Here is a 16,393-nt window from a genome sequence, read left to right on the forward strand (position 1 = left end):
TAGTGGGTGGTACTCATTGCTCACTTTCGGTTTCCAACACTGGCTAGCAGTCTTGCGAAAAGGAGAGCTGAATATGCAAGTCCCTCCCTGCCAGTACATAACCTCTCCAACAGCAAGTCTCATGTAGTGCCTCCTCGCTGGCAGCACAAGGAAACTGAACTCCTTTTGGACTCAGGCTGAACTATACAGGACAGGGAGCAGGTCTGGCCCCTGCACACATAGCACGCAGTCCCACCAGTGTTGGGTATGCTCCGGTGCTCGTGAACCAACTATGGTTCATGATAGCCCCAGCTATGGTTAAATAGCCCCACAGCCTTGTGGGCAGCCTCAGGAGAAGTGAAGGCTTTGGGAGTAAGCCCAGACAGCAAATCCAGAGTGAAGCCCCTAAGGAGGCTGTACGTCATTGAACATATATATCTCAATACTGTTAAGAGTTCTGCCATTAACTGTGCACTTTCCCTTTACTCTCCTAAAGTGCAACATTTCCCACTTCCCCATATTAAACTTCATTTTCCATTTCTCTGTCTGTAAATACAACCAATTGGTATTGCACAGTATCTTTTGGCAACCTTCTACAATATTCACAACATCACCATCCTTTGTGTAATCTGCAAACTTACTAAACTAATCATATGCTTCCGCCCAAGTCATTACAAATACAGTGGATTCAGGTTAATTATGCCATTCAGTTAATTGGGACAGCTGCTTATTTGGAACAACTCAAAGAACAAAAACTAATCGAAAAAATAGCCATGATTCTCGATTTGGGACACTGTGCAGTTTAATTGTGCCAGGAGACTGTTGTTGAACTGTTTCTATCTAGCATTAGACACTTGCACTTGCAAGGTACTGAAGTATGCTTAGAGCAAACAGTTTTTTTTAAAATAGCATTAGTTGCGTGCACTGGTGTTCAAAAATCAGTGATTTTTGTCATTGATAGTTGGTGAGAAAAAAGCAGCAAGACAATTCAGAACTGTTTTGAACTATGAAGGATTAAGGTGTTGACAATCACCTTGAATGTTACAATGAAAATGAAGACTCGGAGAATGCAATTATTGACAGCATACTATAAAGGCAGTCCATTATATGCACTAGATGTCTGCGTTGAATTTTTTTCATTTACAATCAAAAGAACGTGGCATCTTCCGTCAATAACTGTTAAGAACAAATAGTTTTATAGCACTGTAATAGGATTGATAGTGTTCTGCATTTCCCGATATGTCCCAAATAACCAGAAACCATTGTATCACAAACATCATAGATCTCAGTACAGATTCCTGTTAAACACCACTAGTCATGGACTTCCAGCTAGAACAAGTCCTATCAACCACCATCCTGTCTTTTGTGGACAAGCAAATTCTGAATCCAAAGGGCCAAGTCACTGGGGATCCAATACATCGTAACCTTCTGGATGACCTTGTCAAATGCCCTACTAAAATCCATCAACAGCCCTACCCTCATCAATCACAGTTGGGCATCACAAAATGCCCAAGAATATAATCATGTTACACACTGATCTCACTGTCCACCATGTCCTTCAATCAAGTGGGTACAGTACTCATTATGGACCTTGCCCATATTCTCTGCCTCCAAGCACATGAACACTCCTTTATTGTTGAGTGCTCCAACCCTCTCCTTAGGTAACCAACCTGATGTACATTTAGAATGCCTTGGGATTCTCTTTAATCCTACTTGCCAAGAACTTTGCATGGATCGCAATTTCTTTCCCGAGTACTTTTCTGGATTCTTTATATTCCTCAAATTTGGTCTTTTAAAATACAATTAGCTCAAGCTTACCAACGAATCATTGGATACACTGATTTTAAAAGGTAACTAGTTTTCAAAATAGACTGGTAGCATGGATTTGTGTGAATGTGCTGTAGTAAGAAACTTTTCTATTCTGATGAACTACTGTTCGGATCCAAGAAATGAGAATTAAGACTGGTATGAAGTTAAAGCTGAGCAAAGGTGTTATACAGTTGTTGATTATCAAATGGTGTATATGTGCAGGTTATTACTACAAAAGTAAGTTGATCAAAGAAAATTTTAATAGAGGCACGTGCACTTGTGTACCTGTTAGATACTGAACCAAGCTTAGAGCGAACAGTTCTAGAAAGTGATTCATGTTGTGATTTTGCACAACGTAAAACGACATCTTCTACGCACGTGTCAAGAAGCGCAAGTTGAAAGAGAACGATAAACTTTTCTGTTTATTCATTTTACATTTTTCCACATGAATAAAATTCGGTCTCGCAGAATTTATACATCAAAGTTGTGGGCAGTGATTTGTGAATTTTGTAAGAGCAAATTTCTGTACCAAATGGCCGCAATGCAGTAACTATGCCTGTAACTTAAAGTATGCAATTTTAAAAGCATTTAGCACAAAACATTAAATAGTATAAAACTAAAGCAGATTAAAGAGAGATGCTCAGAACACAAAAACTGATAACAGTAAGTTTTAAATATATCAAGCACAAAAACAGTCCCTTCAGCTCAGCACAGACATGCTGACCTTTCTTTCTCCCCATCTACACTAATCCATTGCCATACATTAGACCATATTCTTCTTTGAACTATCTATTTAAGCATTTGTCTAAATGCTTCTCAGATGTAGTAATTGTATTTGATTCCATCACCTACAGTACTTTAGTAGCAAGTCAGAGATATCAAACTTTATGGGGGAGAAAAAAGTTACATCTCAGAACCTCTATAAAGCTCCTTCCTCTTACTTTAAACATTTGCCCTCTTGTTTTTGATACTCCAGACATGGGAAAGATATTTTACAATTTTTTTCCCCCCAATGAAATGGAAATTTTTTTTCCCCATCTACTTTTTCAGGTAAATGTGAAGCAGAACTAATTCAAAGAAGAGCTGAGAGGTTACTGGGGGTCATAAGCAAGCTGTTTATTAAAGGCAGTAACTTGCGATCTGGGTTCACTGTAAAAGGTGGTCCAATTGAATTTATCAGCAACCCACAAAGGAAATGGATTCATTCTTGAACAGACAAAATCATTCTGGGTGAGGTGGACATGAGCTGGAGCTCTCCGTGAGCTGATGCTGGCTTTAGTTTGCCAAATGGATCTCTGAACAAGGCTTAATAAAAAAAACTGTAAACTTAAAAATCAATCACAAAATTAGTTTGTCTTTGCTACAAGAGTGATTGTATCCAACTTCAAAGAGCAGTTTGGCCCATGTCTCCTTGTACCAGTGAGATTTGTACTGAAAAGGTTATATGAAATGCTACTTGGCAAGATCCTTACATCACATGGAACTGGAGCTCTTGCAGCATCCAATTAATTCGGTTCAAGTTGATCACTGTATCCCTCCGGTAATTCGCTTATTTAAATATTTTGCTGTGCAAGTTCCCTCACTATATGAGTGGAAATTCATAGTAAAATTCATTCCATTACGAGATTTCAATGGAAGGATGGAAAATATTTCCATTAAGTAAAAGAAAAACTGTTGGCTCCATTTTTTAAAGATCTGCAATTGCCAGGCATTGCCACCTAAAAGAACAGTTCTCAAAAGTTAGCCTGCGAATGGGCCTCCATACACCTTACAGGCCCTTAGGCCCGCAAAGTTGTGCCGACCATGTAACCTATTCTAGAGACTGCATAGCCCTCTATATTTCTAGGCTCCGTGTACCTATCCACGAGTCTCTTAAAAGACCCTATTGTATCTGCCTCCACCACTGTCACCAGCAGTGCATTCCAAGCACCCTCCACTCTTGTGAAAAACTTACCCCTGACATCCCCTGCATAGCCAATTCTGGATCCACAAAGCAAGGTCTCCTTGGCTCCCATGCCTCTTTACTTTCTGAAGGAGCCTTGCATGGGGAACTTTATCAAGTGCCTTACCGAAATCCATATACAGAACATCCACTGCTCCACCCTCAATGTGTTTTGTTACAACCTCAAAGAAGTCAATGAGGCTCATAAGACATGACCTCCACTTGACAAAGCCATGCTGACTATCCCTAATCAAATTATGTCTCTCCAACTGCTCATAAATCCTGCCTCTCAGAATCTTCTCCAACAACTTGCCCACTACTGAAGCAACATTCACTGGTCTATAATTTCCTGGGTTATCTCCACTCCCTTTCTTGAACAAGGGAACAACATTTACAATCTTCCAGTATTTCTCTCATCCCTATTGATGAAGCAAAAATTATCGCCAGAGGCTCAGCAATCTCCTCCCTCGCTTCCCACAGTAGCCTGAGGTATATCTTGTCCAGTCCCAGTGACTTAACTAACTTAATGCTTTTCAAAACCTCCTGCATATCCCTTTTTCTTAATGTCTATATGCTCAAACCTTTCACTCCACTCTAAGCCATCCCCACAATTGCCAAGGTCCTCTTCCCTGGTGAATTCAGAAGCAATTAGTATTAGGTTAGGATTAATCACCAGAGTTATAGAGCTATAGTTGAAAAGGAATGGAATAAAATATTTCCCACTGAGTAAGGAATATTTTATTTAAGCATCTTATAAAAATTGGACACTAGCCTTAGAGGGGCAGGGCATGTCTTGACTGAGTTTTTTGTTTGAGGAGGTAACAAAGTGGTTGAAGATAGAGCAGAGGACATTTCGAAGAACTTCAATATACGATTGCAACAAGCTGCTAATCAACATATAGTGTGGTGACCCACTTCCCAGCACACTCGAACCGACTCACAAAGTGGCGCGTGCCAGCATTGAGGGCGGTCCCAAAAAGGGCACCAGGCTTTCTTCACCAGCAAGGGGAAAAGCCCGCGCGTGGGATGGGACTGTGAATATGTGCCCCCTACAGCAATCCCGCCCTGGGAGGGCGGGAACAGGAAGGCTTTAAAGCGAGGCCGCGAAGTTTGAATAAATCTCTTTTTTGCAACTGCAACTTACCAACTGCATGTCATTATTTCAGCGCTGTGTGTAGCACACCGCTACAATTGGTGACCCTGACGGCCCAAACGATATTTGGACCGGGGATGAACGACGCCGCATCTGTTCATGAGTTTCGTTAAAACTGCTGAGCTTCTGAATGCTGTGACTTCACCTATGGGTCCAGCAAGCAGAAGCCCAATTCCACATTCGGCAGATAACCTTGGATTCCACACATTAATACTACATGGTGGGCACCCTCGACCAGGAGACAGCCACCCAGGTTGAGGAGTTCATACAGTCGCCCCCGGAGGATGGCAAATACACAGAATTCAAAGCCTTGCTCAAATGGACTTTTGGACTCTCAGGGCACAAGTGAGCTGCCTGCTTACTGCACCTGGATGGTTTGGGAGGCAGGCCGCCATCAGTGTTGAACGAGATGCTGGCCCTGGCTATCAGACACAAACCCCGCCTCATGTTTGAGCAGGCGTTCCTGGAGCAGCTGCCCGAGAACATACACCTGCTGCTGTCCGACGCGGATTTCAGCGACTCCCCAGAAGGTGGCAACCCGGGCAGACGTGCTGTGGAAAGCCAAGAAGGAGAGTGGGGCGTCCGTCGCACAGATCACCAAGCCACGCTCCCAGCAGCAGACCAGACCAGGCCCAGCAGCAGAGCCCACTAACCCCAGAGGCAGAGGTGAGGAGACCAATGAACAATGGTGCTTCTACCACCAGTGGTGGGACACAGAAGCCTGCCGCTGTAGCCCACCCTGCAAGTTCCCGGGAAATGCCAGGGCCAGCCGCCGCTGATGGCTACGGCGGCTGGCCATCGGGATAGCCTCCTGTACGTCTGGGACAAGCAGTCGGGATGCCGCTGTTTGGTCGACGCTGGAGCTGAGATCAGGGTCTTACCTCCGACAAGTTTCGACACCCACAACAGAGCACCGGGTCCCACCCCGAGGACCGCGAACGGCAGCACTGTAAGGACCCATGGCACTCGTACGGTGTGGCTACAGTTCGGCTCCAGTCGGTTCGCATGGGACCTCACACTGGCCGCCGTAGCCCAACCGCTCCTGGGAGCGGATTTTTTGCGAGCTCACAGCCTACTGGTCAACCAGAAAGGGAGGAGACTGGTTCACGCCGAGACCTTTCAAACATTCTCCCTGGGTGAAGACCAGTTGCCGGCCCCACACCTAGACTCCATCACACTGTCTGACGACTACACCAGAGTCCTGGCGGATTTCCCATCGGTTCTGGCACCGCAGTTCACGGCAGCCATGCCCAGACACGGAGTACAGCACCACATCCCAACCCAGGGACCAACCCTCCACGCTCGTGCTCGAAGGCTTCCCCTGGACAAGCTCCAACTGGCGAAGGAGGAGTTCAAGAGGATGGAGGAATTGGGATCATACGGCGGTCTGACAGCCCATGGGCCTCCCCCCTGCACATGGTACCCAAAGCAACAGGGGGCTGGAGACCATGCGGTGACTACCGCAGGCTGAACGAGGCTACCACACCGGACCGCTACCCTGTTCCGCACGTTCAGGACTTTGCAGCAATCCTGCATGGCGCACGGATCTTCTCCAAGGTAGACCTCATCCGGGGATACCATTAAATCCCGATGCATCCGGACGACGTCCCCAAAACTGCACTCATCACTCCGTTCGGCCTTTTCGAGTTCCTCCACATGCCGTTCGGCCTAAAGAATGCCGCACAGATGTTCCAGCGGTTAATGGACGCAGTGGGAGGCGACCTGGACTTCGCTTTCATCTATTTGGACGACATCCTCATAGCCAGCAGCAGTCGTCAGGAGCATCTGTCCCACCTCCGTCAACTCTGCGCCCAACTGAGTGAGTACGGTCTTACAATCAACCCCGCCAAATGCCAGTTCAGGCTCAACACCATTGACTTCCTGGGCGACAGGATTACTAAAGACGGGGCAACCCCTCTGCCCGCTAAGGTAGACGCGGTCTGCCATTTCCCCTGACCCACCACAATCAAAGGCCTTTAGTAATTTGTGGGTATGGTAAATTTCTACCACCGCTTCCTCCCTTCAGCTGTCTGAATCATGCGTCCCCTGTTCGCCCTGCTGTCGGGTCTGGGCAAGGACATTACCTGGAACGAGAAGTCTGCCGCCGCTTTCTTTAAAACCAAAGAAGCCTTGGCAATCGCCGCGATGCTAGTGCACCCCAGAATGGACGTCCCTACCGCCCTCACAGTGGAGGCATCCAACACGGCAGTCGGTGGAGTGCTGGAACAGCTCATCGAGGGTCATTGCAACCCCTGGCGTTCTTCTGCAAACACCTGCGACCACCCGAGCTCAAATACAGTGCTTTCGACCGGGAACTGTTGGCGCTATACCTGGCAATCTGGCATTTCGGGTACTTCTTAAAAGGTAGGACCTCCACCGTGTTCACGGACTACAAACCGCTTACCTTTGCATTCACGAAAGCGTCCAACCCCTGGTCGTCCCGCCAGCAGCGACATCTGTCCTACATCTCCAAATACACGACGGATGTCCGACATGTCTCAGGAAAGGACAATGTCGTGGCGGACGCCCTCTCCTGCCCTAACATCCTAGCCCTGTCCCAGGGGGTAGACTATGAAGCGCTGGTGGAGGTGCAGCAGGCAGACGAGGAGATCCCTAGTTACAGAACTGCAGTCTCTGGTTTGCAGCTCCAGGACCTCCCCGCAGGCCCAGGTGAGAGGACCCTACTCTGTGACGTAACCACTGGCCAACCCCACCCCATTGTCCCAGCAGCATGTTTTCAACTCCACTCACAACTTAGCGCACCCCTCCATCAGGTCAACTGTCTGGATGGTAGCCAACAGGTTTGTTTGGCACGTACTCTGCAAGCAGGTTAGTGAATGGGCCAAAACGTGCATGCACTGCCAAACAGCCAAGGTGCAGCGGCACACCAAAGCCCTGCCGCAACTGTTCCACCCCACTCGCCGGTGTTTCAACCACATTCATGTGGATATCATGGGCCCCCTGCCAGCGTCGCGAGGAGCGCGGCACCTCCTGACTATCGTAGACTGGTTCACAAGATGGCCAGAGGCAGTCCTGCTCACCGACACCACCTCCGAATCCTGCGCCCGAGCACTGATTGCAACCTGGGTATCTCACTTTGGTGCACCAGCCCACATAACCTCTGACAGAGGCGCTCAGTTCACCTCCAGCCTGTGGTCAGCTATGGCCAGCCTTTTGGGAACACAGCTGCCTACCACCCACAGTCGAACGGACTAGTGGAGCATTTCCACCGTCACCTGAAGTCAGCTCTCATGGCCCGCCTCAAAGGGCCTAACTGGGTGGATAAGCTTCCCTGGGTCCTGCTTGGAATCCGCACGGCGCCCAAAGAGGATCTGCACACCTTGTCGGCCGAGTTGGTGTACGGCACACCCCTGGTCGTCGCAGGAGAGTTCATACCAGCCCCAAGGGGGCAAGAGGAAGAACCCGCAGCAGTCCTGGACAGACTACGTGAGAGGCTCTGTAACCTGGCCCCCATACCCACTTCACAGCATGGGCAGAACCCGAGTTGCGTACCCAAGTTTGTTTTTGTATGACAGGGCGGACACCGGACACTGCTACAATGGCCCTATGAGGGGCCGTTTATGGTGATCAGAAACAACAGGTCCACATTCGTGTTTGACATTGGGGAGAAAGAGGAGGTTTTCACAGTGGAGCGACTCAAACCGGCCCATGTGGACTTGGCGCAGCCAGTCGAGATTCAGGCACTGCGGTACAAAGGCAGACCTCCCAAACAGAGACCAACCCAGACTGAGGACATTGGGGGGGTGTATCGTGTATCGCAGGTTCTGGGGGGGGGGGGGGGGGGGGGGGTTATGGCGACCCACTTCCCAGCGCACTCGAACCAGCTCACAAAGCGGCATTGAAGCCGGTCCCAAAAAGGGTGCCAGGCTTTCTTCACCAGTAAGGGGAAAAGCCCGCACATGGGACAGGACTGTGAATATGCGCCCCCTATAGCATTCCCGCCCAGGGAGGGCGGAAACAGGAAGGCTTTAAAGCAAGGCCGCGAAGTTTGAATAAATCTCTTTTTTGCAACTGAAACTCACCGACTGCGTGTCGTTATTTCAGTGCTGTGTGTAGTACACCACTACAATAGGCTATTAAATCCACTAAATGTCCAAGAACAGAGATGGAATATCATGGAGCACAAATCATGGCATCTTAGCGGTTAAGACACCACTATTACAGCTCAGGGTGTTTCAGAGTTCGAAGTTCAATACCAGTGCCATTCTGTAAGGAGTCTCTGTACGTTATCCTCGTGAAATGCATGGGTTTTAACCAGCTGTTTCAGTTTCCTCCCACAGTCCAAAGATGTACTAGGCAAGTTAATTGTCTTCGTAAATTGTCCCATGATTAGGTTGGGGTTAATCAGGCATGGGGGAGGGTTGCTGGAGTGGTGTAGCTTGAAGGGTTGGAAGGGCCTACTCCACACTTCAATGGGCTAAATAAGCGTTTAAAATTCTGAGATGATCATTGTTCTCATTGGAATGTTCTGATAAGATTTCCAGAATTAGACTATTAAAAGAGAATCTAAAAAGTGACTTTGTGAAGTTAAAAGTCTGGGTTTAATTAAATATTGCATGTTCATTGTGCTTCTCAGATCACAGAGTCTCAAACCCAAGATCAGAAAGAAAACATGTTGCCAAACCAAAGATTTTAAAAGAGACAATCTCAACAACTTAGATTCTCACACACACAAGATATTTTATTCTGCTAGACCACTTTGATACTTACATGCAAATATACAGATTCAATATTGGGACACAATTTTCAAGAAGTTGGGGATACGGTATGTTTTCATCACCAGTCATCTTGAGAAAAAAGCAAAATGATCAATTTATATTTCTTATATCCCATTTGAATAATACACTTGAGACGTTAGCTGGGAGAAGATTACATAGAACTAAAGTAGTTCAAATATCATAGTCAAAAAACACATTGTCCACTATCAAGAATTCACAGAATATCATACAGCAAAACAATATTTCTTAAAACTGTCTACATCACTTCATAAGACTCATTGTTACCTCTAAAATTTAAAATAGTCAAGCTGCTGGAATAATAACAAGTTAACAGATGCAAGAAATTGGGAAAAATAATTTTCTTAATTAATATATTAGTCTAGTAAATCCAATATAAAAATCAAAAGAATTAATAATACCAAACTATCTTTGGATAAAGAAATATAAATGTACATTTAAGTTGGAATTATATTTAATACATTGATTATAATATTTTTAATAATTGTATTGACATTCTAAACATGGGCCTATTTTTGTAGTTACCCCAAGACAAACCAAGCCACCATAAAATGGCCAATATATAGAGCAAAGAATATAAAAAACACACTACATTCGTTATTCTTTTGAAATTTTACTAACCATGCAGAAGCAGTCTGGTCTTGCATCAAAGATATACTGCAAGTTTCTTACATACAAGCGCTGCACAACTTCTGGCTATTGAAACATAAGAAAATGAAAGACCCATTCAAATTACATTGCATCCAAGTTTGAATATTGACAACTTCAAATAAGAATATTATTAGCTGACTCCCCTCCCCCCAAGTTTTGTAAATAAATACTCGAGACATATGTAAATGTAAATTATCAATATATGAAAGTTGGTTTTGCAGAATGCAGTCGAACTTTCAATTCCAAAATCTTAGTTCAATTAATACACCCAATTCATTTTTTGCAACCAAGGAACTCCCTTTGAAACAGCTAGATATCTAGCTTACTGAAAATAATAAATAAAACAATACAAGTATTATAAGGATGCACTTATGCCTTAAGAAACAAAGTACTTTCAAAAACAGACATTTATTCACAACCGTCAATGGTATAGTATACTAAAAGTGACACAGGAAAGAATTAGTGTAGGCTTTGATTTTATGGACACATACATTTACCTGGAAAGGATTAACTTAATTAAAACAACATACACACACATTCATTACATTGTTAATACTCTTATATATCCATGCATTCTTAGCTTTTGCAGACTTGAATGGTTTACAAAAATTGTCAACTGCTTACCTTTGTTATGTCAGCTTTTGTAAAGTTGTTAGCTTCTGATCCATTTAAAATTTGCTTGCGACAATAACTTATAATAAAATCCAATTTGTAAATAGGAAAAGGAACTCTGCTTTCCCCTTCCATTTGAGCTATGAAGGAAACAACTACACGTTAGAATTCAGGTTAACGTTGTTTAATATATCACCACTGGTAATGGCATTAGAAGAGGTCACCATTATTCATGGCAATAGTTGTCAATGTTTAAGACATACATTTGATATTGCATTTTTTTTAAAAAAAACAGACATACAAATAAATTCAGAGACAAATTCATGAAACACTAAACACCGTTATCTTAGAGCAGAACATGACGGGGGCTTACAAATTATATATTGCCTATTTGATAGAAACGTACGGGGCATTTCATCATAAAATTTATAAAAGGTTCAAACATTTCAGAGGAGATGAAACCTTGTATACTGAGGATATATAGTGGATTTCAAATAACTAGGCATATGCTTATTTGGGACAACTCCTAAAAGAATCAGAATTAGGTTTATTATCACTGGCATGAGTCGTGAAATTTATTATCTTAGCAGCAGCAGTTCAGTGCAATACATAATCTAGCAGAGAAAAAATAATAAATAAAACATAACAAACAAGTAAATTACGTATATCGAACAGAATTTTTTTTTAAAATGTGCAAAAACAGAAATACTGTATATTAAAAAAAGTGAAGTCGTGTCCAAAGCTTCAAAATCCTTTTAGGAACTGGATGGCAGAGGGGAAGAACAAGAACACATTGAGACAATAGCCAGGATTCCCTTTATTTGGGACACTATGCCACTTAATTGGGTCAGCAGACTGTGGCCAAACAGTTTCTAATCAGCATCAGTTGCATGCATGTCGTGTGGCTGTGGACAATACACCACGCTTAGTGTGAAGTTTTTAAAAATAATGTCACATCCATGTGTTTGTGTTTAAAAAAAAATAAGCAAGTGATTTTTGTCACCGATAGTTGGTGAGAAATAAGCAGCAAGACAACTCAGAACTGTTTTGCTCACTGCAGTTTCAAACATTCAGGCTTGGAGATGCCAGAATCAGCCAGGAGTGAAAATGAAACAATTTCACTATTTCAAAGAAACTATGAGAAATGTAAAAACCTATCAACAATGTTACAATGAAAATGAAGATTTGAAGGCAGTCCATTGTCTGCACTAGGTATCTGCAATGATTTTATTCATTTACAATCAAAAGAACATAACAGTGTAAATTGGATTAATTCCTCTATCAGGAACCCTGCAGTTTTACAGTGCTGTAGTAGTTTTGCTGGTGTCCTAATTTGTTCTGTATTTCACTTAAATACATAATTTGTTACTCAGTTAAATAATAGCTTGTCTTATTATACCTTTTTAACCATTTCCATGAAACTTTGGCTAATGGGGCAGCCACTTAATTGGGCCAAAATGTACTGGAACCGATGTGTAATTCGCCAGTGTACTAATTTTTTTTCATAAAAAGCAGCAAAATTGAGTGCTGATACCCGAGATATACAAAACATAAAGCAAACCCAAAGTGAAAGCTAATTTATTTTGTTTATCCAATCATCATAGATTACAATCTTCTTTGTTCTTCTACCCTAATGGCATGTTGGATCAAATAGTGCATTTCCTTCTGCACATCTTCTACAAGTGGGGTTCACTTTACAGGATTTGGGACTTAGAACGAGAGAAAAGGCGAGTCTCATGATTTGAGTTTCAATTCATATGACACTAAGCTAATTGCAAGTTAATAAGTGATCTGATAATCAGCCACAGCCAATAAAGAGGTTGAACGAAGTGGAATGACCACTGTGACAATGAGCTGAGTGGAGATTCTTTGGTATGAGGAAATTGAGTAAGTGGGTCAAGTGCTGTAAGTCGGAGCTGGAACTTTAAAAGGGCAGAACTCATTGACTGGTGGGCCCTTTAACAAATAGAAGGCAAGGTTAAATGGAGTGGCCTTGTGGAGCAGAAATTATGAGATTGGGAGTTGAAGCCTTAGTGAAGGGGCACAATTAGGAATAAGGTTTTTATCTTTGCTGTTCATCCTTAGTATTTCATTCAATGTAGGCATCATCATCATCATGTGCCATGCTCTGCCAGAGCCTTGGTGACCAATTTCTTCCACTGCAATCTGTCGGCAGTCAAACTTCTTGCATCTCTGGTGGTGAAGATGGTCCACGTCTTGATGTTGTCGATCCAGGTTGTCCTCTGTCTGCCTCAGGAACGGCTTCATTCTACTCTGCCTTCAAGCACAGTGTGTCATCAGTTTCTGAGATGGTGAAGTTTCCTTTGGATAATGGTTTCCAGAAGAATTGGTTTCATGCCAATCTTTCCTAGGATGAAATTGTTGGATCTCCTTTCAATGTCTGATACCCTGAGGATCCCTTTGTATGTCCACATCTCAAATGCTGTCAACTTCTTTTCATCAGCTGCTTTTGGGGCCACGTTTCATAGCCATATAGGGCTACTGGCCAGACGAGACTCTTGTAGGCAGGAAGGCAATTAAGATAGTGGAATGTTCCTCTTGCAAGATGATGAAAGTCAGGGAGCCTCATTGTGTCCCAGATACTACATGTAAAGGGGGTTTCTTCTTTTTTTTCTTTGTTACTGTGTATGTAATCAAAATGGCTTCGTTGTTTTGTTAAAAGCAGAAATGCTTCTTTGTTGCGAGAGAGTGCTGGAAGCTTGTTTGGGTTCAAATTTACTGATAACAAGAATTGTATTCCTTTGTAAACCAATTGGGATTAATGTTGTTCTTTCTTCTGAGTCTGTAAGCTATTGTTGGCGGGCTTTTGGGGAGATCGGCGCGAGGGGTTGAGAGAGAGGACGCAATGCTGTAAGCTGGGCGAGGAACGGACCCCAAGCGGGGGTCCGAGGCCAGGAGGTACTCCGAGAGGAGAGGAGATGAAGTTAGATGTGCTTGGTTGATCACTTCAGATGGTCCTGAGCTACGAGTCAAGGAGTTCAGAGGGGATCGAATGGTGGCCAGAAGACTTCAGTAATTGAGCTCCAACGGTTGTGGACTTTGATAAGTTTGGCGCTTTTTCTTTATTTTTTTCTTCATATATACTGTATCATTATTAATCACTTAGTTATAGTAACCTTTATAAATTGTACTCATTTAATCGCATATGGTGTACTGTCTGTTTTTGGGTGAGGCGGGGACATCACACAGCATCCACACCAGCTGATTACCCAGTTTGGCGGGGCCGAAGGCTGCTCCCCCAGATGAGAGCGAGCTGAGCGAGCCTGGGGCGACCCAGGGGGTTACATACAATTGTGCAAAGTGTACCAACTGCAACTCTGGACAGGCTGAGTCAAGGAACTGCAACTGGATTTGGATGTAATCAGGACCATCTTGGGAGAATATCATAGACAAGACTTTTACTGAGGTGTTCAGTCACACCCAATATTCAGACTTCAGATTGTTGCAAAAAGCAAGGGGAGTAGATAAGTGCACAGCCTTCTGACGTCCATGGTACTGTTATAGGTTTACTATTGTCACATGTACTGAAATACATGCTTTCCAGAAGTCATTTAACAAAGCCCTAGATACCACTTTTTTTTTTACATCCCACCAAGTCTTTTTTGTTGTAAAAACTTGCAAAGCATTGATGCAGGTCTGAGATAACCCACTCCTCAGAAGAATAAATAGAGTAGCAGGAGTTAGAGGCAATAGTGGAGGGAAGGGTAGAGCAAGAAAGGTCACAGAAGGAGCCAAGGAGATACTGATAGGAGATGGGAAAGTGAAAAAACTGAAGATTTACACATTGTATCATTATGCTGCATAGTCCATAGCATCAACTCAGAAAGGCACAATGAAAGATCAAAATGTTATCTTAGGACATTTGACTTTGGCAATTGGGAGAGTACTAGCAGGCAATGGGAATCAAGTATGTACTTCAGTCAAAGTGCTTACCTCGAAAAGGCTAATGTAATTGTATTTGGAAATGGTAAGTATGCTGTTGTAGCTACCTGATGTAATGTTGAGATGACAAGGACCATGGAGGAATCCATCTGCAGGCTCCTACAGCAGTTTGGCTGGAGCCAAGGTGCCATGAGCTACTCTGGTGGCCATAAGGACAGCTTCGCATGGGCTTGGTATCAATACCTCACAACACTTATTGATGCAGGCATCAGTTGAGGTGGGAGCACAGACAGAAGCTACACAAAGTTCAAATTGATCTAGGCTTTTACATCCTGATATCTGCTAAATGAGTACAGCCTTGTGCTTTTAACATGCAGCCTAATAGCCCTGCACAGGAAGATGCAGATGGCACAATTTTCTGCTTTCAAGATGTAAAGATGCTATCCCGAAGCAGTTCATCTTCTAAGGAGAGGGGGATGCTACATGTGAGCAGCTTGTATGTTCTACATGAATATAGAGACAGCATGTCATCAGATTGTCCCCTACACAAACAAAAAAAACCTTGCGTTAACTTTTCCTGACATCACTTGATGTCCTTTGGTGTGTGGAGTAGTCATATGATTAACCACCACCAGTTACAGTATATTACTTGCTTCCTTTCCACAGGCAATTCATAAGTGGCTCTGTTGCTGCTCTGACAGTAGTAAGCAACAACTTTGGAGCTGTAGCAAAAGCTGCAGTGGCTACTTAGAATGATGCTGTGTCAAGGAAGTTGACAGTCAAAACAGCAGTCCTGGGCATGACAGAGTGGCACAATGACCTCATCATGATAACAGGCTCAGAATGTCAAAGGTTAAAGACATTCAGAGTTCTGGGTTGAAAACTGTTTTTGAACTTGCAAGGAACACTATCTTTGATTGATATATGCCCAATTCAAAGTTCAAGGCTACTAACCCAGTCCATATGGCCATTCACCACAATCACAATTATTCTGGTAACAGGTAACACCCATTAGTGTTACTATTGATGTCCCCAGTATGAGAATTTTAAGTATTAAATGCAATAAAATTCACAATTTGGCAGTCAATGGGCTTTGGACAGTGCCTTAGGAGCCTAACCTGATTTGTGATGATAATTTATCATTCAAATCTCTCACGAGTGAGACCCTCTTGGTCCTCGAGTTGGGGGACTCTGAGAAGCAATGTGGCAGATTGTAACAGCGAAATGCTGGTGTCCCACTCTCATTGTTGGAGTCTCCCTCTCCCTCGCTCTCCTGAGATACTGTTGGGTTAAGTACAGTAGTTTTGGATTTACTCTCAATTAGGTCTCTACGGGGGGGGTGGGGGGGGGCTTTGCTAAAGCTTTCATGGTGGGGGAAGTTGGTCAACACTTTTGCTGGAGCAAATGGGGGGGATGGTTGATGCTTTTCATGCTGCTTTGAGGTTCTGATATTTCTGTCATTCACTCTGGGATTTTATTTTAAAGAGTTAGCGTGAGAATTTCACAGGTTGCATGCTGTATACATTCTCTGATATTAAATTGAACTATTGAACCACAAACATTCAGGGTTGAAGTTCAAATGAATTT

At 43.6% G+C, this 16,393-nt stretch overlaps 1 protein-coding gene across 1 annotated transcript in view; it reads right to left on the reverse strand.

Moving 5' to 3' along the window:
* Window positions 1–16,393, reverse strand: part of nuf2 (UF2 component of NDC80 kinetochore complex) — a 73,042-nt gene that overhangs the window by 40,942 nt on the left and 15,707 nt on the right. Inside the window, exons 2-4 of the mRNA XM_059983635.1 lie at window positions 10,916–11,043; window positions 10,262–10,336; window positions 9,615–9,691 (exon numbers count right to left, since the gene is read on the reverse strand). Of these exons, the coding sequence (XP_059839618.1) occupies window positions 9,615–9,691; window positions 10,262–10,336; window positions 10,916–11,038 (275 nt within the window). The 5' untranslated portion in view covers window positions 11,039–11,043. The remainder of the gene's footprint in view (window positions 1–9,614; window positions 9,692–10,261; window positions 10,337–10,915; window positions 11,044–16,393) is intronic.

This window comes from Hypanus sabinus, chromosome 11 (genome assembly GCF_030144855.1).
Source record: "Hypanus sabinus isolate sHypSab1 chromosome 11, sHypSab1.hap1, whole genome shotgun sequence".
Lineage (NCBI taxonomy): Eukaryota > Metazoa > Chordata > Chondrichthyes > Myliobatiformes > Dasyatidae > Hypanus > Hypanus sabinus.